We start from the raw sequence: 23,992 nt of genomic DNA on the forward strand, positions 1-23,992 counted from the left end.
TATTATGCGCAAAATAATGATTCCTCCACCTGACATCTGGGACCCACCGAAAGGGCCTCTGTATTTCGCGAAAAAAACGTTACCGCCGCTGACAGCTCGGACCCACCAGCTATATCTTCGCACGCAAGAAAGTGTGTCCTTATTACGCACAAAAAAATGAATACTCCCCCTGCTAGCTGGGACCCAGTATAGTGGCAGGCAGACTTGTGGGCCTACTAAGTTGACGGGGACGGAGGGCTTTGTCAACTTAGTCAATATGCACGATTCTAGCTCCAGTGACCGTATGATGTCCATCCAACGGCCGTAGTGCTTCTTCAATCTCTGGTCTTGTTGCTCCAGCCGCCCAAAGCAGCACCGGTCGTGCCGCATGCTCCTGCCTCCCGTGGCTGGCTGTGCCGCCGCGGAGAACTCACCGCCCCCTACTATTCCCAAAGCTGGCCAGGCGCTGCGGCGACGGCAGCCTCACACCGCAGCCGAACCAGTGAACCCTCGTACTCCTCTCCGCGCAGGCTTCCACTGCCGCGTCTTCCCCGGCTCTGCGTCATCCCCTTCCTAGGCCTCGCCGTCGTCCACCGCCCTGGTGCTCTCGGCGCGGCGTGGTCAACGTGGTCAAGGAACAGCTTCCATCGGACGTGGACTGTACATGGAGAGGCTGACAGCTGGGTCCACAGCCGCAGCAAGGAAGTGCCTCCTTATTACGCGGAAAATAATTATTCCTGCACCTGACAGCGGGGACCCACCGGACGGGCCACCGTATTTTGCGAAAAAACGTTTCCCCCTGACTGTGGGGACCCACCAGCTACATCTTCGCACGCAAGGAAGTGCGTCTGGGCAAAAAAACGATTCGCCCCCCTGACTGCTGGGACCCACCAGCTACATCTTCGCAGGCAAGGAAGTGCCTGATAGTCGGGACCCACCTGGTCGAAGCGTACGTAGCACTGTCATTCTGGTCGCGAACGTGTACGTACATACTGGTCGATGTAGAGGCGCGCACGTGTCGTAGTAGAGGCGCGCGCGTAGCATGTACACGTACGTACAGCGGCCAGTGTGCAAGAAAGAAAATACGGCCACGTACGTACATACGGGCAGGGTCTCGAACGCCTACTCGCGCATACGTACGGCTAGTGCTCGTGTACGTGGCTGGGTCGGAACGGAGAAACAGCGTCGTCGTCGTGTTCATGGGGAGCCAACCGGCTGGGTCGGAACGGAATGCGTCGTCGTGTTCATCGGGAGGGCTTGGACGGAACAGCCGATGGAAACGAGGCCTGGCGTACCGCAGAACGGAGGAAACGGCCTTGTGTTCGACCGGCCACGTTTGAAACGGGATCCTGTTCATCGGGAGGGGTCTGGGGTACCGCAAAGCGGAGGAAATGGACCTCCTACGGTCGAAACGGGGGTCCTGTTGATCGGGAGGGGTGTGGCGTACCGCAAAACGGAGGAAACGGACTTGTGTTGGAGCACTACGGTCGAAACAGGGGTCCTGTTCATCGGGAGGGGTGTGGCGTACCGCAAAACGGGACTCCACGGGACACTGTTCATCTCCACCGTCGACCCCCTACAGCCTCCACGGGCTACTGTTCATCCATCGTCGACCTCCTCCAGCCTCCACCTGCGACTGTTCATCCACGGGCTCCTGTTCATCCAGCCTCCACCACGCGCTACTCCACCGGCTACTGTTCAACCAGCCCTCTCCACGGGCTCCTGTTCAACCACCTCTCCACGGGCTACTGTTCATCCAGCCCTCCACCGTCTACTGTTCATTCTGCCCTCCACGGGGTGGTCCTGTTCATCCTGCCCTCCACGGGGTCCTGTTCATCCAGCCCCAACCGGCTCGATCGATCGGGGTCCTGTTCATCCAGAGGCAACACCACGGGGTCCTATTCATCCACCCCCACCGGGAACTGTTCATCCAAAACCCCCCAGCAACGCTCACTGTTCATCCAGAGGCAGCATCGATCGGCTTCAGTTAGCAGCAGTAGCGAAGGAATCGCTCGATCGGGTTCAGTTAATAGCCATCGATCGATCGCTCGGGTTCAGTAACGCGTAGCCTGCAGTGCAATCGCTCGGGTTCCGTTAGAGCCCAACGCCTCGCTCGGGTTCAGTTAGAGCCAAAGCCTCGCACACACGCGCGTACGTGTACGAGAGAAACGTGCATCGCTCAGCCCCCGACCTCCCACCGTAACCGGGAACTCCCCGAAATTTTCCTCGCCCTCGCTTCTACCACGGTTTTTTCCGTCATGGACGGCCCAAAGAATGTCATGCAGCTGCGTCTCCGGCCCGCCCAGGACGAAAAGCCCATTTTCTGTCATGATTTTTTGTCATAGAAGTAGGAGCCCACCACATCTATGATGATACCGGGTTTTGTCACAATTATCGCCATAGAAGTGTCATATATATGACAGAAAAAATTTCGTTCGGCTCAAAATGTCATGGATGTGTCTTTTTTTGTAGTGATTGGAGATGTCCGTGTTGACCAATATCCATCTTTGCTACTTCTCAATTCAATAAAATAGATCTCCACCACTTTAATAAGATAAATAGATACCCTCAATAAAAAAGATAGATAGGTAGAGAGATTGAGAAATAGATAGATTTAATCAGCCATATCTTTTTAGGCATACATACAAAGTATTAATTGCTACATATAATATAAAATTGCTATATTTTTTTGAGGATATCTATTTATCAATCAGCCCAAGTAATTCCAGGCCTAGGATTTCTCCTTCTCCCCACGGCCAATATTTTTTTGAGGATATCTATTTATCCATGGGAACGGCGCGTCTCCTCTCCTCAGTTGCACCGTGGGGAGAAGGAGAAATCGTTGGCCGAGAATGACTTGGCTATCTTCCCGGCGTGGAGCCTGAGCTCGTTGCCGTTGCGGCGGACGTCCCGAACGCGGATAAACGGAATAAAGATCTTCACCTTCACGCCCTCAAGGCCCGTGATCAAGCCGTTCTGGATCTTCCCGGCGATCCGGCTGTTGTACTGGATGTTCTGCCCGGCGATGCGGACTTTGCAGTCGTTAGAGAGGTGTACCTCAAAGGAACCATCTGGCCGGAGCTCGTAGCCCTGCACGCCTTCCGGAGGATGCCAGGTGGGAAGCCATACCTCCCTAGCATTTCATACGCGGTTGGCATGTTTCTTGAGTTCCGGTCGTCGGCTGCTGGGGCAAGGCTCGCGGCCCGGGTGGTGGCTATGGCTGTGAGAAGGATGGAGACCATTGCCATGAGCAAGGGGATAGAATGCTTCGCCATTGCGGGTAGGGTGTTCGGGCTATCGGGTGGACAATTAATGCTTTGTAGATATATTTTCGTGGGAGCACACAGTGATGCTGCCTATGTATCTCTACCTACTGATAAAGCACGAACTGCTTCTGACCGTCCATCATTGAAATTATCCCTGGAGATGTAAATAATTATCCACATGCCATTGGTAAGTGGAAAAAACCGTTCGCTTTTTTCCTTCTAAAATCGCCGGTAGTTTATGTTATTTATATTAAGCCTCTGTCATACATCACCAACGCTCGAGTGGTACAGTGGTATTAGCCTAACGACTCCGCGCCAAAGACATGGTTCGATCACGGCTCTCTCTTTCCTTTTTCTCCTTTTCCCTGCTACTAATATTACTGCCTCGTCCGAGCGTCATTTAACAGATGGGATGCAAAATGTTTCAGTTTTGGCCCAGCTTTTCTATTTTCGGGCAGATTCAAATGGTTTCTTAATGATTCATAACATACAAAGCCTAACTTCAAATATAACATGTTATATATGAAAATCCCTTAAAAATGTTTAAATTTTAAATATGCTATTATATTATCCATTTCTAATATTTCGTTCACGATGCGATCTTAATTAATATATTCTTTATATAGCGTATTCTGCGGTGACTGAAACTCCTGTTCATAAATAGCTTTGCGTCTTGCATGCCACAGTGCCCACAATAATATTTTGTATTTACTATCGTGGACATGGGTATTTTTTGTATACAAGGGGGGAGGGCTGGAATAGGGAAAAGTGGTCCAGGAGAAGGGAAATGGATGGGCCAGGGTGCCGGAAGCCTATGTTCCGAATGTCCAGACTCCCGCAAACCTGAGACCTCCTCGTCGGTGCCTTATGCACCCGTTTGCTTAGCAAGCGTTCACGCAGCAGCCTCGCGTGGGCCGGCCCAGGTAGCAGGCTCACACATTCCCCTCTCCGATCGCTCGCTAATTCCCTTCGTGCACGTTTCGTTCGTTCTTTGTTATTTTTTTCTTTGATGTTCGTCCCTTCGTTCACAAAACTAAAAAACACATGGATCTAAAAAAAATACTAATTTGAAAAAACACTTCACGAATTTGAAAAAGTTCATCAATTCTATAAAAATTAATCAAATTTTGAACACAAAATTGATAAAGATTCATCGAATTTGAAAAAAAAATCATCGGATTGAAAAAGTTTGCCGAATTTGAAACAAAATTCATTGGATTCAAAAAAGTTTGTCGAAGTTGAAAAAAATTCAACAAATTTGAAAAAAGTTCATTGAATTTGAAAAAACATTATCGATTATGTAAAAAGTTCATTGAATTTGTAAACAAAAAGTTCATCCATTTTTCACAAAAAAACATGAAGAAAGAAATTTTCTCGAATTTGATTTTTTTTTGGAAAAAGGGCAAAAGAAAATGGAAAAAAGGAAAGATGATAGAAGAAAGGATAGAAAAGATGTAGCAACGGTTTGGTGGCGCGGCGGTTGTTGCAACATCTCATGAAGCGGGAGGTCACATTTTCGATTCTCCCTCAGGCGCCCTTTTTTGGGTTATAAAACCATATAGTGAACATGGAGATGGGCCGGCCCGTTAGTACCCAAGGAAGGGAGGGGGTGTGCGCCCGTTTGAGGAAACAGCTGTATCCGGCGCAAAAGGCGCCAAATAGGATTTGGCCACAAACCTTCCACTAGTTTATGACCGGTTTGTGAAAATTCGGACACCCGAACGCATTTGGGGGCGTTTGCAACACAGCGTGGATAGAAAACAATGTCTGGACACCGCGGTCTGGATGTTTAGGAGTTGTTTGGGGTGGCCCATGGACTCTCCCTATAGAAAAAAAAGTTAACGGGCGGTTCCACGGGCCTTTGATAGGTTTGTAGGCAACATTTTGGCAATGCCAGTATTTGGCAACTTTAAAACTTGCCAGTTTTTTACAACTTTTGGGAGATTGGCAAAGTAAATTGGCAGCCAGTTGGTAGCCGAATTTTTAGTTGCCAAAAAGTTGGATAACCGTCCTTGATTCTCTCCACATGCCGTAAACTTTTCAAACCTACATATTTATACTGGTGACGCCATTGTTGACTTTTTTTTCCTACAACAAAGTGCACCAGAGCTGCACCCGTGCTCACCGGAGCTGCAACCGGCCACACCGCCGTTGATGTTTGCTTTTTTGCTACAACCACGCGCACCAGAGCTACACCCGTGCCCACCTAACCTGCAACCGGCGACGCCATCGTCGACATTTTTGCTACAACCATGCTCACAGATGCTACAACCGTGGTCACCGGAGCTACAACCGGAGACGTCGTCGTCGATGATTCGGTACAACCATGCTCGTAGATGCTACCACCATGGTGGCCGGAGCTGCAACCAGCGACGCCGTCGTTGATGGTTTGGTACAACCGGGCAGCCGAGAATGCTGGAACCGTTGGTTTTTTTTTTGCTGCGACCAGCGGCAACTTTTGCTGAATCTCACCGTGACTTTTGCTGAATCTCACCGTGACTTTTGCTGGGACGTTGGTGGTTTTTTACTGCAACCGGCGGCGAGTTTTGCTGGAGGCTATCACACATGGCGAGATCCCAACACAGACGCCAAAAAAAACTGCAATCAGAGATGTTTCATGCGGCAATTGGCTAAGAAGCGAGGATGCCTTGCTCCCACGCGCCTGGCTGCCAATGCTACAACCCGCAAACTGGCGGTGCTTCGATAGCGACAGCGAGGACGATGACGGGTTGTGCTTCGACGGGGAGAGGTCAGAGCTGCCATGACGTTGCGGTGCGCGGGCTACCTTTGCAGGAGGGGAGGATCTGTGCGCGAGGAAGAAGATGGAATCGAGAGCAATCATCGGTGTTGTGGTTACATATGACGGACGCGTGGCGATTAGCCAAAATTTCTGCCGGTCGATCGTCACCTATCACTGGCCTTCAAGTATTTCTGTTGTAACAGATAGCATATTTTGAACCGGTACTAAATTATTTAAGACTTCACATTGTACACAAGGGCCACTTCTGGCAAACCCTAAACGGCGCCTTATGCGCCCGTTTCTTCACTATTGGCGAACGGGCGCACACCCCCCTGCTGCGCTGGGCCGGCCCGTTCTCTCTTTTTTTATTCAAACCTAGGCAAAAATGAATGTGCGAAGGTGCGGTTTGAACTCGGGATCTCTGGCTTTAGAGGACAGAGCACGAACCTCCAGGACCAGCCGGCTGATGTACTCACATAATTCTTTAGCTTTATTTATTCTTTACCAAGGTCGCGGTTCTTTTTTTGGAAAGTTTTTTTCTTTAACCATTTTGTGTTTCCTTTTTCTTTTCCCATTATGTGTTTCTTTCTTATTTTACTAAATGCGCGAAGTTTTTAGAAATATTGATTTCTTTTTTAAATCAATGAGTTTTTTTCAAATTCGTGATTTTTTCTAATTGGATAAACTTTTTCAAATTCAATGAACTTTTTTCTAATTGGATGAACATTTTTAAAATTGGTGAACTTTTTTCTCAAAATCATGAACTTTTTTCAAATTTGATGATTTTTTTCAAATTTTAGAACGTTTTTTTAAGTCGGTGAAATTTTTTCAAATTCGATGAACTATTTTCAAGTTCAATGATTTTTTTAAAATTTGATGAACTTTTTTTGAAGTTGATAACTTTTTTCAAAATTGGTGAACTTTTTTTCAAATTCGACGAATTTATTTCAAAATTGGTGGACTTTCTTTTCAATCTGATGAATTTTTTTCATATTTGATATTTTTTCCAAAATCAATTATTTTTTCAAATTTGATGAAATATTATCAAAATCAATGGTATTTTTTCAAAATTGATTAAAAAATTCAAACACGGTGTAGTTTTTTTCAAATTTGTTGATTTTTTTTTGAAAATCAATGTTTTTTTTACTTTTATGATCTTTTTCAAAAGTCAATGGATACCTATCAGATGGTCAACCAGCCAACCAGTTTTTTTAGACAAAGCAAAGCAACAGAAGCGAGCGAGCGAACCTCTTCTTTTTTCTATAAAAAAGGAGCGAAGGACTGGAGTCTCATTCGAGCGTCGCTTGCAGCAATTTGTTTTTTTGGCCGGGCTAGTATTGTGCCCTTCGAGCTGAAATAAACAAAGAAAACTAAAAAAGAAACAAAATGAAGAAATGGAAAAATAAAATTGAAACAAATAAAAAACCAGAGAAGACAAATAAAGAAAAACAAGAGAAAAAAAGAGAGGAGAAAACCGGTTTTACAAGCTTCAAATATGTTGCGGCCCCTTTACATAACACGACCAATGGCGCGGTGCGGTGGCTAGAGCTCCAGGGATCGATCTCTTGTGCACTCCTTTTCCCTTCCCTTCTTCTTTAACTGTGCGCCGCGAAGTGGGCTGACCCGATTACTGTAGCCAGATTCAGCGAGACGTACTATTGCCTCGCTGAATGCGCGATATAGTCGCCGCGAGATAAAAAGGCCAGCTCGTCACGTTATGGCTGCGGGCCGACCAGCGTTGCATTTCGGCCTTGTGCTTGGTTAGGTGTAGAAAATACATAAAATCTAAAATATTAAGAAAAAACAACAGAAAATACTGAAAAAATAAGGAAAATTATGAAAATTAAGAAAACATACAAAAAATTCTGTTAAATATAGGAATAAATAAAAAACGGTCGTGCCATGCTCGGCCTTAAGGCTTGGCTTTAGAGATCAATCTTGTTCCATGGCGGGCCGAAGGCTAGCCCGACCCTTTTTTCGCGTGTCGTGCCCGTCCCACGCCATGTCGAAAATCCACGAATCACTAGTTGAGGAGTACTCGTTGCAAAGATCCCTCCAACTCCCCAGGCTGCGACATGTGGCGTGCTGTGCGCCACTTGTCGCAACCTGGGAGTTTTCCCTTTTTTCGTAAATCCGTTTATTCAAAACGTTTTCTCTCAAACCGTGCGTCCAAATCTCGAACCACTTCAGCGTTGGATTCCTCGCGTCGAGATCTTCAAAACTAGGTCCCATGTTGATAGGTTTTGACGAACTTTTTTTTCATGAAAAAACTGGACGAAAAAACCGAACCGGGAGCACGGGTTTTTTCCCTTTTTGAAAGAGGCACGCCCGTGCCTCTCACGAAATCACAACTGTGCCCTCGCGAAAGCAAAACCGTGACTCTCACGGAAGGAAAAAAAGAAAAGAAAACGCATTTTTTTCGTTTCCGAGAGGCACGGCCGTGACTCTCGCGAATTTTTGTTTCCGAGAGGCACGGCCGTGACTCTCGCGAAAGCACAACCGTGACTCTCGCGAATTTTCGTTTCCGACAGGCACGACCGTGACTCTCGCGAAAGCACAACCGTGCCTCTCGCGGAAGCAAAACCGTGACTCTCGCGAAAGGAAGAAAAAACCAGAAAACACGTTTTTTTCCCGTTTCCGAGAGGCACGGCCGTGACTCTCGCTAAAGCACAACCGTGCCTCTCGTGGAAGCAAAACCGTGACTCTCGCGAAAGGAAAAAAAACAGAAAACGCATTTTTTTGGTTTGCGAGAGGCACGGCCGTGACTCTCGCGAAAGCACACCCGTGCCTCTCTCGAAAGCAAAACCATGACTCCCGCGAAAGGAAAAAAATAGAAAACACGTTTTTTTTCCGTTTCCGAGAGGCACGACCGTGACTCTCGCGAAAGGAAAAAAAATAGAAAACACGTTTTTTTCCGTTTTCGAGAGGTACGACCGTGACTCTCGCGAAAGCAAAACCGTGCCTCTCTCGAAAAAAAAGAAAACGCGTTTTTTCGCCCAAAAAAGAATCTTGATTTTTTTTATCGAGAAGCTAAGGAAGACCGGTGGAAAACCAGAACGTCGAAAAAAAAGTTTAAAAAGCCGAAAACGCGTGCGAAAAAATAATAAAAAACAAAATCCGGAAGGAGCGCCCAGAACACGACACGTGGTGAATGGCTGAGAGCGCCAAGTGGCGCTGATCGTTGCGAGACTCCCGAAGGAGCGCTCGTTAACTAGCTCCTCTCGAAAATCCATGCCTGCAGGCAGGCCCAAGAGGCACGACCCATATGGCCATGTTTGCCCGGCGGCCCACCTCCTCTTCCCTTCTTCCTCGCATTTCTCGTTTCGAGCACGAGTCTACGCGCCCCATGACTCATCCTCATCTCCTTCACTCCCCCTTCTTCCACATATTTCTCTTTTCAATCCACCTCTCTACCGGGCGGTCGAGCTCTCCTTCTTCCTACCAATGCCCACTGTTGCAAATGACTAAGTGGGGAAGAGTGTCCTGATAAAGCAATCCCTCTAATCTCGGGGTGCTACCCATCATGTGACAAAATATCTGGCAATCCTAATTTGAAAAAACCAGATGGGTGACCGTCACATCGATTTAATTAGAACACAAGTGTTTCCCACTGGTTCAACCGGCTCCTCCGCAATGTCCATCCCTCCTCGTCATCGAGCTCTAGAGTCAAAGGCGTGTGTTCTCTCCCTAAGCCCAGTGAGCAAATACTTGTCCATTAGATTTTCCAATTTACAAACTTTTCTTAATAGGCTTTATACACTTGTTTCTATATGCATCCTTTATACACTTGTTTATTTTGGGAACTTTTTTTGAGGGAACACATACCTGTTGGGCAGGGCTCCCGGATTGATCACGGACCGAACCATTGGACTTTCCTTTCTACTCGTACTCTATATGAGTTGGGCCTCAAAAGATCCTAATTATGAGTAGTTTAACGTTAGGATTCCGTGGACGGGAAGGATCAAAATTAGCGCCGATTTATTCTCTTCCATCCGTTAAGGTAACCTACGATTACGGTTTCAAAAGCACCGCCGCTGCGCTCGTCTCGATCTTGTTCTCCAGGAAACATAAGCGCCGCCGCCGCCTCCGACTGGTCCGGCCTTCTGCCGGAGCTCCTCGAGGAGATCTCGCGCCGCGTAGGCGACGTGAAACGCGACCGCGATGCGTTCGCCGCCGTCTGCAGGCCGTGGCGCAGCGCGTCGAGCGCCACCGGCGCTCGGCTCAACCGCCACGCCCTCCACCTCGTGTCCCTCAGGTCCGGCGCCATCGCCGTCGACTTCTCCGACCGCGCCGGCGAGGTCAAGAAGACGGTGTACCTTGGGAGCGACGCGGGCGGCGCGCGGCCCCACCGCGTCATCGGCTGCTCCCGGGGCTGGCTCGTCGTCGTGGACAAGGCGTGCGGCGCGTCGCTCCTCGAGCCCGTCGCCGACGGCAGGCGGCTCCCGCTGCCGGATGTCACGTCGTTCGACTGTGGGTTCATCAGGCCCTTGCTCGCCGACGACGACGGCGGGGGCGCGTGTTTCTCCGTGGACAATCACGCGTATCGCTCGCACATCCGGGGCCCTAACAAGAAGGCCCGGCGGTCGCCTCCCGAGACGGTTCCGATGCAGGCCATGCGCGACGAGTTCTTCCACAAGGCCGCGCTCGCCGTCTCCGGAGGAGACCGCCGGGAGAGTTTCACCGTGATGTACTAGTAGAAAACTGGGCTCTGGTCACAGAGCAATATTTACATTAGTCCCAGTTCGTGCGGTCAGGGGCCTGCCGGGCCTCGCGGGGGCATTGGTCCCGGTTCGTCCGGACCCTTTGGTCCTGGTTGGTGGGACAAACCGGGACCAATGGGTCACGCTCCTGGCCCACCACTCTTTAGTCCCGGTTCCTACCACAAACCGGGACTAAAGGGCTGGTCCTAGTTGCGGCCAGTGTTTAGTCCCACCTCGCCAACCGAAGGGCGCTCACACCAGTTTATAAATCCGCCCCTCTCTGCCTTGTTGAGCTCCTCTTAAAGTGAAAATAGATGCCCTTATACAGGGAATTTGACCTAAATTCACAGTAAATTTCATAGAAATTTATTATGAATTTAGGTTGAATTTCCTCTATAAGCGCATCCATGTTCATTTTTTTATATTTATAAAATAAATAAACCTTAATAAAATAAATAAAAATAAATAAACCTTAATAAAGTAAAATAAAATAAACTATAGTAACTAAAATAAATAAACCTTAATAAATTAAGTAAAAATAGCAGCAGTAAAATAAATAAAAATAAAAAAATTAAAGTAAAATACATAAGTAATTAGAAATAAAATAAATAAGTTTTTTGTTGTAAGTAGAAACAAACAAATAAAGCAAAAGAGAAAAAAACAGAGGAAACAAATTATGCCACCTACTGGGCCACCACGGCCTGAATACGACTAGAAACCCATCCATGGACCAGGATTTAGGCCCGCAGAAGGCCCAGTAGGCCCCACAGGCAAAGAGAACGGTTAGGCCCGAAAGCCTGCAGTTGAGAGGAGTTCGAGAGGGTGGGCGCAGCAGCGCTTATAAACCACTCTGGAGCTCTCTCAACTAGCGAGGTGGGACTAAACTTTTGACGCGGGGCAGCACAAGGCCTTTGGTCCCGGTTGGTGCCACCAACCGGGACTAAAGGGGGCATTGGTCCCGGTTCGTGGCACCAACCGGGACCAAAGGCCTTTAGTCCCGGTTGGTGCGACGAACCGGGACCAAAGAGTTCCCTATATATACCCCATCGCCACAGCAGAGCACTCCAGAGTGCTCTGTTTTTTCTGGCCGGCGAGGGGAGGGCATTTGGATGCTCTAGCTCACCTCCTATGCACATGAGGTGTTCGATGAAATGTCTGAGCCACACTAGATAATCTTTCTCCTCTCGAAACTCGACCTCCGAGCTCCATTTTCCCCCAGATTTGTCTAGGTTTAGCGGTCCGTCACGTCCCGTCCCCGTCTTCACCGCCGTCGATCGCCCGCGCCAATCTCGTCGCCAGCACCACCGTGGTGAGCCTCTTGTTCTTATCTTCTTTCTGAAAGGAAAAAATTCTTACTTTAGATAGTTACTTGTCTAATTTTGTTACTTTTATTATTCCTTCTTATTACATAGTGCGATGGTTTTGGTATCCGCCCCCGTCGGCCCTCGTCCTGTCTATGATTCGGATGTGGTATATATTATCTTTTTATAACTATTTGGTTCATTTATTGTTTATGACAAATATACCGACCAACGTGACATAGATTTTATTTATCTAGGAGGTGGTTGAACCGGAAATTCTAACCGACCCTATTGTCGAGAGGTTAAATTTAGTTGAAGAAGAAAACAATTACTTGAAGGAAAAAATAAAAAAAAATTGAGGAGGAGAAGATGATATTGGAGTTGCATGTTGCGGATGTCGTCGATGATTACAAGATCAACATGGATGCAATGCGCTTGAAGATTAGAAAGATTAGAAAATATGCCATTCATACCGAGGCTTGGTATCATTATGTCGTTGGATCAATTGTTACCTTGGTTGCGATTATGATCGCATTTGTTTTCGCATTGAAATGTTTTACATAGTTTCAATGTATGGTTTAATTAATTAGATGCTCTGGAGAGCTATATATATGTTGTTAGATGAGAACTATGTATGTACTTTGGTTTTAATGTGATGATGAACTTCTATTAATTTGGTCACTTAATTATCTATTCATGATGTTCTGTAATGGTTTTAGACACACTTAATTATATATAATGCACGCAGATGAACCGGCAATGAATGTACGGTGACAGACACACCTCCGAGTACATTAAGGGCGTGCATGATTTTCTCAAAGTGGCTGAGGCAAACAAGCAGAATGGTTTTATGTGTAGTCCATGCCCTATATGTGGGAATACGAAGTCTTACTCTGACCGGAAAATCCTTCACGCCCACCTGCTTTACAAGGGTTTCATGCCACACTATAATGTTTGGACGAGGCACGGAGAAATGGGGGTTATGATGGAAGACGGCGAAGAAGAAGAGGACGATGACAACTATGTGCCCCCTGAATACGGTGATGCTGCAACGGGGTAAGCTGCTGAAGATCAAGAGGAACCAGACGATGTGCCCAATGATGTTGCAAGGGAGGAAGCTGCTGAAGATCAAGAGGAACCAGTGCCCGATGATGATGATCTCCGCCGGGTCATAGTCGATGCAAGGACGCAATGCGAAAGTCAAAAGGAGAAGCTGAAGTTCGATCGCATGTTAGAGGATCACAAAAAAGGGTTGTACCCCAATTGCGAAGATGGCAACACAAAGCTCGGTACCGTAGTGGAATTGCTGTAGTGGAAGGCAGAGAATGTTGTGCCTGACAAAGGATTTGAGAAGCTATTGAAAATATTGAAGAAGAAGCTTCCAAAGGATAACGAATTGCCCGACAGTACATACGCAGCAAAGAAGGTCGTATGCCCTCTAGGATTGGAGGTGCAGAAGATACATGCATGCCCTAATGACTGCATCCTCTACCGCGGTGCGTACAAGGATCTGAACGCATGCCCGGTATGCGGTGCATTGCGGTATAAGATCAGACGAGATGACCCTGGTGATGTTGACGGCGAGCCCCCCAGGAAGAGGGTTCCTGCGAAGGTGGTGTGGTATGCTCCTATAATACCACGGTTGAAACGTCTGTTCAGAAACGAAGAGCATGCCAAGTTGATGCGATGGCACAGTGAGGACCGTAAGAAAGACGGGAAATTGAGAGCACCCGCTGACGGGTCGCAGTGGAGAAAAATCGAGAGAAAGTACTAGGCTGAGTTTGCAGCTGACCCAAGGAACGTATGGTTTGGTTTAAGCGCGGATGGCATTAATCCTTTCGGGGAGCAGAGCAGCAATCACAGCACCTGGCCCGTGACTCTATGTATGTATAACCTTCCTCCTTGGATGTGCATGAAGCGGAAGTTCATTATGATGCCAGTTCTCATCCAAGGCCCTAAGCAACCCGGCAACGACATTGATGTGTACCTAAGGCCATTAGTTCAAGAACTTTTACAGCTGTGGAATGGAAACGGTATACGTACGTGGGATGAGCACAAACAGGAGGAATTTAACCTGCACGCGTTGCTGTTTGTAACCATCAACGATTGGGCCCGCTCTCAGTAACCTTTCAGGACAGACAAACAAGGGATACCATGCATGCACGCACTGTTTAGATGACACTAAAAGTATATACCTGGACAAATGCAGGAAGAATGTGTACCTGGGCCATCGTCGATTTCTTCCGACCAACCATCAATGTCGAAAGAAAGGCAAGCATTTCAAAGGCGAGGCAGATCACTGGAAGAAGCCCGCCATGCGTACTGGTGATCACGTACTTGCTATGGTCAATGATTTACACGTAATCTTTGGAAAGGGTCCCGGCGGACTAGCTGTTCCAAATGACGCTGAGGGACACGCACCCATGTGGAAGAAGAAATCTATATGTTGGGACCTACCCTACTGGAAAGAGCTAGAGGTCCGCTCTTCAATCGACGTGATGCACGTGACGAAGAACCTTTGCGTGAACCTGCTAGGCTTCTTGGGCGTGTATGGGAAGACAAAAGATACACCTGAGGCACGGGAGGACCTGCAACATTTGCACGAAAAGGACGGCATGCCTCCGAAGCAGTATGAAGGTCCTGCCAGCTACGCTCTTACGAAAGAAGAGAAAGAAATCTTCTTTGAATGCCTGCTCAGTATGAAGGTCCCGACTGGCTTCTCATCGAATATAAAGGGAATAATAAATATGCCAGAGAAAAAGTTCCAGAACCTAAAGTCTCATGACTGCCACGTGATTATGACGCAACTGCTTTCGGTTGCATTGAGGGGGCTTCTACCGGAAAACGTCCGATTAGCCATTATGAAGCTATGTGCATTTCTCAATGCAATCTCTCAGAAGGTGATCGATCCAGAAATCATACCAAGGCTAAGGAGTGATGTGGCGCAATGTCTTGTCAGTTTCGAGCTGGTGTTCCCACCATCCTTCTTCAATATCATGACGCACGTCCTAGTTCATCTAGTCGACGAGATTGTCATTCTAGGGCCCGTATTTCTACACAATATGTTCCCCTTTGAGAGGTTCATGGGAGTCCTAAAGAAATATGTCCGTAACCGCGCTAGGCCAGAAGGAAGCATCTCCATGGGCCATCAAACTGCGGATGTCATTGGGTTTTGTGTTGACTTCATTCCTGGCCTTAAGAAGATAGGTCTCCCTAAATCGCGGTATGAGGGGAGACTGACTGGAAAAGGCACGCTTGGAGGGGACTCAATAATATGCAGGGACGGATATTCTTGGTCTCAAGCACACTACACAGTTCTACAGAACTCTACCTTGGTGACCCCGTATGTCGATGAACACAAGAACAGTCTGCGCTCCAAACACCCGGAACAGTGTGACGACTGGATTACATGTGATCACATCAGGACTTTCAGCAGTTGGTTGGAAACACGTCTCAGAGGTGACACCACTGTTTGTGATGAGTTGTACTCGTTGTCCAGGGGACCATCTTCGACTGTATTGACTTACAAAGGATACGAGATAAATGGGAATACATTTTACACGATCGCCCAAGATCAAAAGAGCACCAACCAAAACAGCGGTGTCCGCTTTGATGCAGCAACCGAGAGGGGAAAGGACACATATTATGGTTACATAATGGACATATGGGAACTTGACTACGGACATGATTTTAAGGTCCCTTTGTTTAAGTGCAAATGGGTCAATCTGTCAGGAGGCGGGGTACAGGTAGACCCACTGTACGGAATGACAACAGTGGATCTGAACAATCTTGGGTACACTGACGAACCGTTCGTCCTAGCCAATGATGTGGCACAGGTTATCTATGTGAAGGACATGTCTACCAGACCGAGAAAAAGAAAAGATAAGGAAGCGAATACATCATACGATGAGCCAAAGCGCCACATAGTTCTTTCAGGAAAAAGGGACATTGTGGGAGTGGAGGGCAAGACAGACATGTTTGAAGATTATGAAAAGTTTCATGAAATTCCTCCCTTCAAAGTCAAGGCTGACCCAAGCATCCTGATAAACGATGAAGATTATCCATGGTTACGGCGCAATAAGCAAATGACACAAGCGAAGAAAAAGTGAAGACTTTCTCCCGCAACTATTATGATGATACCATGCCAACTTTGCAACAGACGAGTATGATACCATTGTCCGTTTTGTACACGAAGTGCATCTAGTTTTTGCCGTAACCCTCTCAACTTTCTTGCACATGCTATGTGGATGAAATGATGATACCATGCCAACTTTCAACCTTTTCAGACTTCATTTGAAATGCTTTTCAATTTTAGGGTCTTATAGCTCAAAATAATTAGTAAATGCATGAAAAATAACAGGCCAAAAATTAAAAATTATGCCACCTACTGGGCCACCACGGCCTGAATACGATTAGAAACCCATCCATGGGCCAGGATTCAGGCCCGCAGAAGGCCCAGTAGGCCCACGGGCATGTACAGAGAGGTTAGGCCCGTAAGCCTGCTTTAGAGAGGAGCTCGACAGCTCAGGCGCACCGCACCTTATAAACAGGTGCGGCTCTCTCTCAGCTAGCGAGGTGGGACTAAACTCACCACCACGCCGCTGTGCAAGGCCATTGGTCCTGGTTGGTGGGACGAACCGGGACCAATTCCACCCTTTGGTCCCGGTTGGTGCCACGAACCGGTACGAATGAGGCTGTGGCCCCACGAGCACCTTTAGTACCGGTTCGTGGCACGAACCGGTACTAGAGTTTCTTACTAAGAAGTTTTTTAGTCCCACCTCGCTAGCTGAGAGGCACTAGGAGCGGTTTATAAGCCCTGAGTGCAAAGACGATGAAGAAGAGGCGCAATGCTCACGTTGCTTAGCTTCAAGCCTTGAGGAATAAGGTAGATTGCATGGAGCTATGTGCAGTGCAGTCTACACTATTCCGAAAGGCTTGAAGCAAATCAACGAGCATTGCGCCTCTTTTTTATTTTTAATAACTTATTACAACTCCGGACTTCTTGTGTTCTGACAGAATAAAATAAACTTTAATAAAATTTATGAAACTAAAATTAACAAAGTATTTTCTGTTCGAAACATTATAAGAAACCTCTAGTATTATTGAAACTAAAATCATATAAAATTGATGCAACTAAAATTATCGAAGTATTTTCTGTTCAAAATCATTAAAAGCAAAAAGAATTTTCATAAAGAACTTTTTTTGATAGAAACTTTAATAGCAAAAAGAATTATCATAAAGTAAAATAAACAAGTAATTAGAAACAAAATAAAATAAAATAAATAAGTTTGTTGTTGTAAGTAGAAACAAAACAAAATAAATAAAGCAAAAAAGAAAACAAAAAAGCAGGCAACAAATAAAATTTTTGCCACCTACTGGGCCACCACGGCCTGAATACGACTAGAAACCCATCCATGGGCCAGGATTCAGGCCCGCAGAAGGCCCAGTAGGCCCACAGGCATGTACAGAGAGGTTAGGCCCGTAAGCCTGCTTTAGAGAGGAGCTCGATAGCTCAGGCGCACCGCACCTTATAAACAGGTGCGGCTCTCTCTCAGCTAGTGAGGTGGGACTAAACTCCCACCACCACGCCGCTGTGCAAGGCCATTGGTCCCGGTTGGTGGCACGAACCGTGACCAATGCCACCCTTTGGTCCCGGTTCGTGGCACCAACCGGGACCAATGCCCCCCCTTTAGTCCCGGTTGGTGCCACCAACCGGGACCAAAGGTCTCTTTTCAGCAGCCCAAAGGGCGGGAACCGGCGGCCTTTGGTCCCGGTTGGTGGCACCAACCGGGACTAAAGGGTGGCATTGGTCTCGGTTGCCCTACTGGAATCAGCTAATTTGCCATCTGCCAGCTCTTTGCCGTCTGCTAGCTGACGGCAAAGAAGCTCTTTGCCATCAGCTACCCAAAAGCAGACGGCAAAGAAATGGCAGACGACAAAACAGGTCTTTGCCATCTGCGAGCTCTTTGCCATCTGCCAGCGGACGGCAAGATTCTTTGCCGTCCGCTGGCAGACGGCAAAGATTCTTTGCCGTCCGCTGGCAGACGGCAAAGAGAGAGGTGGCCCCCACCCCCCGCCCGTTTGGGAAAAACTGAACGCCCCACCTCTTTGCCGTCTGCTAGCAGACGGCAAAGAGACAAAAAGGCGGACGACAAAGATTGGCGGACGGCAAAGAGGAGAGTACCTAACGGCCCGTACCCCCCCCCGCCCGTTACTCTCTGTTCTCTCCTCTCTCCTCCCCGACGCGCCCCGCCACCACATCCCACCCCACCGCCGCCGCCGCCCCCACCACTCGCCGCCGCCCGGTCACCCCACCACCCCGCCGCCCCACCGCCCCCCCGCCCCGTCGCCACTGCCGCCCGGCGCCGTCGCCCCACCACCCGTCGCCCCCGCCGCCCCGGCGCTCCGGCCCCCCCGCGCCCCGCCGCCCCAGCCCCCCGCCGCCCCACCGCCCCCCGCCCCGCCGCCCCGCCGCCCCGGCCCCCCCGCGCCCCACCGCCCTGGGCCCGGCGCCGCCGCCCCAGGCCGCCCCGCACCCCTCCTCCACCGGCCACCTCCTCCACCGCCCCGGCCCCCCTCCTCCACCGGCCACCTCCTCCACCGGCCCTGCCCCAGGTGAGCTCTACCTCCTCTTTTTTTTCCTTTTTTCTGTTTTTTTAGTTTTAGGTTTATGTTTAGTTTAGATTTAGTTTCAGTTTTAGTTTTAGGTTTAGTTTTAGTTTAGTTTTAGGTTTAGATTTAGTTTTTTCCTTTTTTCTGTTTTATTAGTTTTAGGTTTATGTTTAGTTTAGATTTAGTTTTAGTTTTAGTTTTAGATTTAGGTTTAGTTTTAGGTTTAGTTTAGTTTGAGGAAAGAAGAAGAAGAAGAAAAAAAGAGGAGAGGAGGAGAATAAGAAGAGGAAAAAGGAAAGGAAGAAGAAGAAGAGGAGGAGGAGAAGAAAAAAGAAGAAGAGGAAGAAGAAGAAGAAGAAAAAAGAGGAGAGGAGGAGAAGAAGAAGAGGAAAAAGGAAAGGAGGAGGAAGAAGAAGAAGAAGAAGAAGAAGAAGAAGAAGAAGAAGAAGAAGAAGAAGAAGAAGAAGAAGAAGAAGAAGAAGGAAGAAAAGGAAGAAAAGGAAGAAAAGGAAGAAGAGGAAGAAGAAGAAAAGGAAAAAAGAGAAAAAAAAACCCGACCCGACACGGCACCCCGACCCCAACCCGGCACCCCGACCCCTAGACCCCGACCCCGACACCCCGACCCCGACACCCCGACCCCGAGCCTGACCCGACACCCCGACCCCGACACCAACACGGCACCCCGACCCCGACCCGGCACCCCGACCCGACACCCCGAACCCGAGACCCCGACCCCGACCCCGACACGGCACCCCGACACCGACACGACACCCCGACCCGACCCCGACACCCCGACCCCGAGCCTGACCCGACACCCCGACCCCGACACCGACAGGGCACCCCGACCCCGACCCGGCACCCCGACCCGACACCCCGACCCCGAGACCCCGACCCCGACACCGACACGACACCCCGACACCGACACCCTGACACCACACCCACCCTTACCCCGACACCGACACGGCACCCCGACCCCGACCCCGAGACCCCGACCCCGAGCCTGACCCGACACCCCGACCCCGACACCGACACGGCACCCCGACCCCGACCCGGCACCCCGACCCGACACCCCGACCCCGAGACCCCGACCCCGACCCCGACACCCCGACCCCGAGCCTGACCCGACACCCCGACCCCGACCCCGACCCGGCACCCCGACCCCACACCCCGACCCCGAGACCCCGAGACCCCGACCCCGACACGGCACCCCGACACCCCGACCCCCGACACCTCCCGAAAAGGTGTTCTTTGGCCTTCCAGAAGCCGACGGGGTCATATATTTGTGAATTATTAGTTAGGTCATATATTTTTCGATTTTGTTATGAAAAACATCATATATAATTGTGTTGATCGGGTAGTTTTAAATGTGCAGTTGTTTCATCGCTGCGCGGTTTGGTGTTCAACGACCTCACTGTGCGTTTGACGAGCTCTGCCCCTTCGTTCGTGGGTGAGCACAAATGACATGTCCTCCTCCCCCATTAATTATTTGATCTATTCCGATGAAACTTGATAGCTAGCTATATATGTGTCTTGAATCATCAGTATGCGTAACCAATATGTGTCTCCCGTTCGAAAGCGTCAGAGTTATAAATATGCATGCATTTGCATATTTATAACCTTGATTCTTTCGAATTGTCCAACGCTATCCATGGACAGCCCGAGTATGTTTAGATTGGGTTCGTTTTCCCATATGCTTTGCTCCGGATTCGACGCATAAATTTCGTCAGTGCCTCCCCTGTTGTTCTCCGGGTACACATCCTCTCTGTTTATTGCAGAGACGTGTATCAGGAGAACAGCGGGGAGGTGCTGCCGAAATTTTGCGTAGGATCCGGAGCATTGCATGGGAAAATGAACCCAATCTAAACATACTCGGGTGGGATTAGGACCTATCATTACCTATTAGAGTGTAGGTTGCATGGACATAATAAAATTGACAAAGTAGATCAACTGATGAATATATACATGGTGAATTATATATATATATATTTGTTGTGTGTCTAGTAGCTCTGAAAGTCAAGATGAGTGATCGTGCGTGGATGTACACCGGTCACACTGGTCAGAACAAATGGAGCACTGAATGGTTCACAAAAACCAAGGGGTTTGTGCGAGCCGCATTTGCAAATGGCCAGAGGAAAACCTGGTGCCCCTGTTTACGGTGCGGCAATTGGGAAAAGAGGACAGAGGTAGAAATGGGCAAACACCTGCAGAAGAGTGGTTTTACGCCCGATTATACGGTGTGGACATTTCATGGTGAGTCTGCCCAACGTGACCGAGCTGAGGTGGATCGTCGTCGTACCGACGAGCATGGTACCGGGATGGAAAACATGGTGCAAGACTTCGATGATGCTCGGGATTCGGACGAGGAGATGGAGGAATCTGCAAAGGCCTTCAATGAAATGTTGGAGTCTTCAAAACGTCCGCTCCATGAGCACACTGAGCTTTGTCAGTTGGATGCCATCTCACAAGTAATGGCTCTGAAGGCTCAGTTCAACTTGGGCAGAGAATGCCACGATGCAATGATGACAGTATTTGGACGCTTTCTACCCAAAGGCCATGTAATGCCTTCAAACCTGTACCAGTCGGACAAAATCCTCCGTGCACTGAAGATGCCCTATGATAAGATACATGCCTGTGAGAAAGGATGTGTGTTGTTTAGGCTTGACTATGCGGACTTGAACTATTGTCCCATTTGCAAGTCTTCCAGGTATGTTGTGGTAGACAACGGTATGGGTGAGAAGACACAGACCAAAATCCCCGTTAGTGTTCTTCGGTATATGCCAATCGTACCAAGACTTCAACGTCTTTTCATGGTCGAAGAGACGGCCAGACAGATGACATGGCACAAAACGTGCAAAAGAACCGAACTAGATGCAGATGGGAATCTGATGATTGTACACACATCGGATGGTGTTGCGTGGAAAAAGTTTGATGAATTACATGGTGACAAAGCGGCAGATCCGAGGCATCCTCGAGTCGGCATCAGCACGGATGGGTTCAGTGTGTTTGGTATCACGGCAGCCCAATACAGTTGTTGGCCCGTATTTGTCTTTCCACTCAATCTCCCCCCGGACAGATTATGCAAAGAAAGAACATTTTCCTGACGTTGATAATTCCAGGGCCCAACTATCCGGGGGAAAATATGAATGTGTACATGCAGCCGCTTAAGGACGAATTGCAAGAAGCCTGGGATAATGGGTTCAAGACATACGACGCCTATAGCAAACGGAACTTCATAATGCGTGTCTGGTACATGTACTCGACGCATGACTTGCCGGCGTATGCGCTATTCGTTGGCTGGTGTGTGCATGGAAGGTTCCCGTGCCCCACATGCAAGGGAGCTCTTGAGTTTCGTTGGCTTCAGGCCGATCGCAAGTTTTCTTGCTTCGACATGCATAGACAGTTCCTGAATCCTCGCCATAAGTTCAGGAAAGACAAGAAGAACTTCATCAGAGGTAGAGTTGTCAAAAACTCTGCACCACCTGCATTGACAGGCCAACAGACCCTGGATTAGTTAAACGCTCTCGAGCCAGATCCAGAGCGTCCAGGGTACTTCAAGGGGTATAATTCTAAGCACGCCTGGACTCACAAAACATGCTTATGGGATCTGCCTTACTTCAAAGACCTCCTTTGCCCACACAACATCGACGTGATGCACACTGAGAAGAATATCGCCGAGGCACTTTTTGGTACATTGTTCGGCATAGATGGGAAGTCAAAGGATAATACTAAGGCTAGAGTCGATCTGGAGGCGCTATGTGATAGGCCGTTACAAAACATGAAAGAACTGAAAGGAAAGCAGAACTGGACGAAGCCAAAGGCATGGTTCAATCTTGGAAGGTCAGCTATGAGGGAAATTATCTTGTGGGTGAAAATGCAGTTGATGTTCCCCGATGGGTATGCAGCGAATCTACAGAGGGGAGCCAGTCTTGATAAATTGAAGATATTTGGTCTCAAGAGTCATGATTGGCACATATGGATTGAGCGGGTAATGCCGGTGATGTTGCGCGGCTTCATCCCTGAGGATGAATGGCTAGTACTGGCAGAACTCAGCTATTTCTTCCGTGTTCTTTGTGCGAAAGAACTATCGCCTGGCGTGCTAGAAGAAATGGAAGAGTTGGCGCCGGAGTTAATCTGCAAGTTAGAGAAGATCTTTCCACCGGGCTTCTTTAATCCAATGCAACATTTGATTTTGCATCTCCCGACCGAGGCAAGATTGGGGGGGCCCGTGCAAAATCGTTGGTGCTACCCAACTGAGAGGATGCAGAAGACGCTTCGACAAAAATGTAAAAATAAACGTAGAATTGAAGCATCGATGGCTGAGGCATTCATCACTGAGGAGGCGGCAAACTTCGTGACAGCACACTACGAAGCCAAAAATCGTCATTTGCATAATCCGAAGCCTCGGTACAATGCTGACGACCCTAAAAAGGGTGGATCCAACCTCAGCCTATTCAAAGGGAATCTCGCACCTGCCAGTGTTTCAAATCCAGTATTTTTGGATAACGAACAATGGCGGACCATTTCGTTGTATATCTTCAACAACCTGATAGAAGTGCGGCCGTACATCGAGTAAGTTCTCGGTACATAGTTTCGCAACTTCTATTTCCTTTGAACTTCTCTTATTCCTGGATATTTCATACAGTCGATACGTCGCCTTATTCTCGTATGGAGCGGTGATCCAAAAGGATTCTGTCGAAGAGTATGAGCTTCTCGCAAAGCAAGGAGGTGGCTATCCCGGTTTCATCTCTTGGTTCAAACAAACGGTAATTTCTATTAGACAATTTCATTTCATTCGCTAATTTGTGCGTAATGCAACAATCCTTTCATATTAAACTTGTAGGCTAATTCAGAGTCTATGGACGCCGAATTGAGACAAGTCGCTAATGGTTTTGACTATAAGGTCCGTTCATTTGACAAATACGACATCAACGGGTATCGCTTTCGTACCTATGGCAAAGAGCTATCTATGGCCGACCGAAAGTCTACAAATTGTTGTGTATCTGCTATCGGCGAAGGAGGTACCGAGTATTATGGGAGAGTTGAAGCAATTTATGAACTTCTATTCTATGGTGAAAACCCACCGAATGTCGTAGTCTTCAAATGTTATTGGTTTCAGCCGAAGGAGACTAGAAGGACTCATGAACATATAGGGCTAGTTGAAATCAACCAAAGCACCCATTTAGATGTTCCTGATGTCTATATTACGGCTCAACAGGCGACCCAAATATTCTATCTACCGTGGGCCTGCCAAACTAATCCAAATCTGAAAGGTTGGGATGTCGTTTATGAAGTGCCGCCACATGCTAGACTATCTCCCCCAAAGGAAGAGGATTATGAACCTCACATTAACCCAGACACATATGAAGGAGAATTCTTCCAAGAGACACGTCTTTC

At 48.2% G+C, this 23,992-nt stretch overlaps 2 protein-coding genes across 2 annotated transcripts in view; one reads left to right on the plus strand and one right to left on the minus strand.

Annotated features, from left to right (window-relative positions):
• Nucleotides 1-2,790: 2,790 nt before the first annotated feature.
• Nucleotides 2,791-3,254, minus strand: LOC109781015 (uncharacterized). The gene is made up of 2 exons (XM_020334383.1): nt 3,048-3,254; nt 2,791-2,994 (listed from the first exon to the last, which is right to left on the minus strand). The coding sequence occupies exons 1-2, from the start codon at nt 3,252-3,254 to the stop codon at nt 2,791-2,793; spliced, it is 411 nt and encodes a 136-aa protein (XP_020189972.1).
• A 2,338-nt stretch (nt 3,255-5,592) lies between these two features.
• Nucleotides 5,593-23,992, plus strand: part of LOC141020751 (F-box protein SKIP23-like) — a 38,763-nt gene continuing 20,363 nt past the window's right edge. Inside the window, exons 1-2 of the mRNA XM_073495691.1 lie at nt 5,593-5,632; nt 10,012-10,659. Of these exons, the coding sequence (XP_073351792.1) occupies nt 5,593-5,632; nt 10,012-10,659 (688 nt within the window). The remainder of the gene's footprint in view (nt 5,633-10,011; nt 10,660-23,992) is intronic.

This window comes from Aegilops tauschii, chromosome 3 (assembly GCF_002575655.3).
Source record: "Aegilops tauschii subsp. strangulata cultivar AL8/78 chromosome 3, Aet v6.0, whole genome shotgun sequence".
Classification (NCBI taxonomy): domain Eukaryota; kingdom Viridiplantae; phylum Streptophyta; class Magnoliopsida; order Poales; family Poaceae; genus Aegilops; species Aegilops tauschii.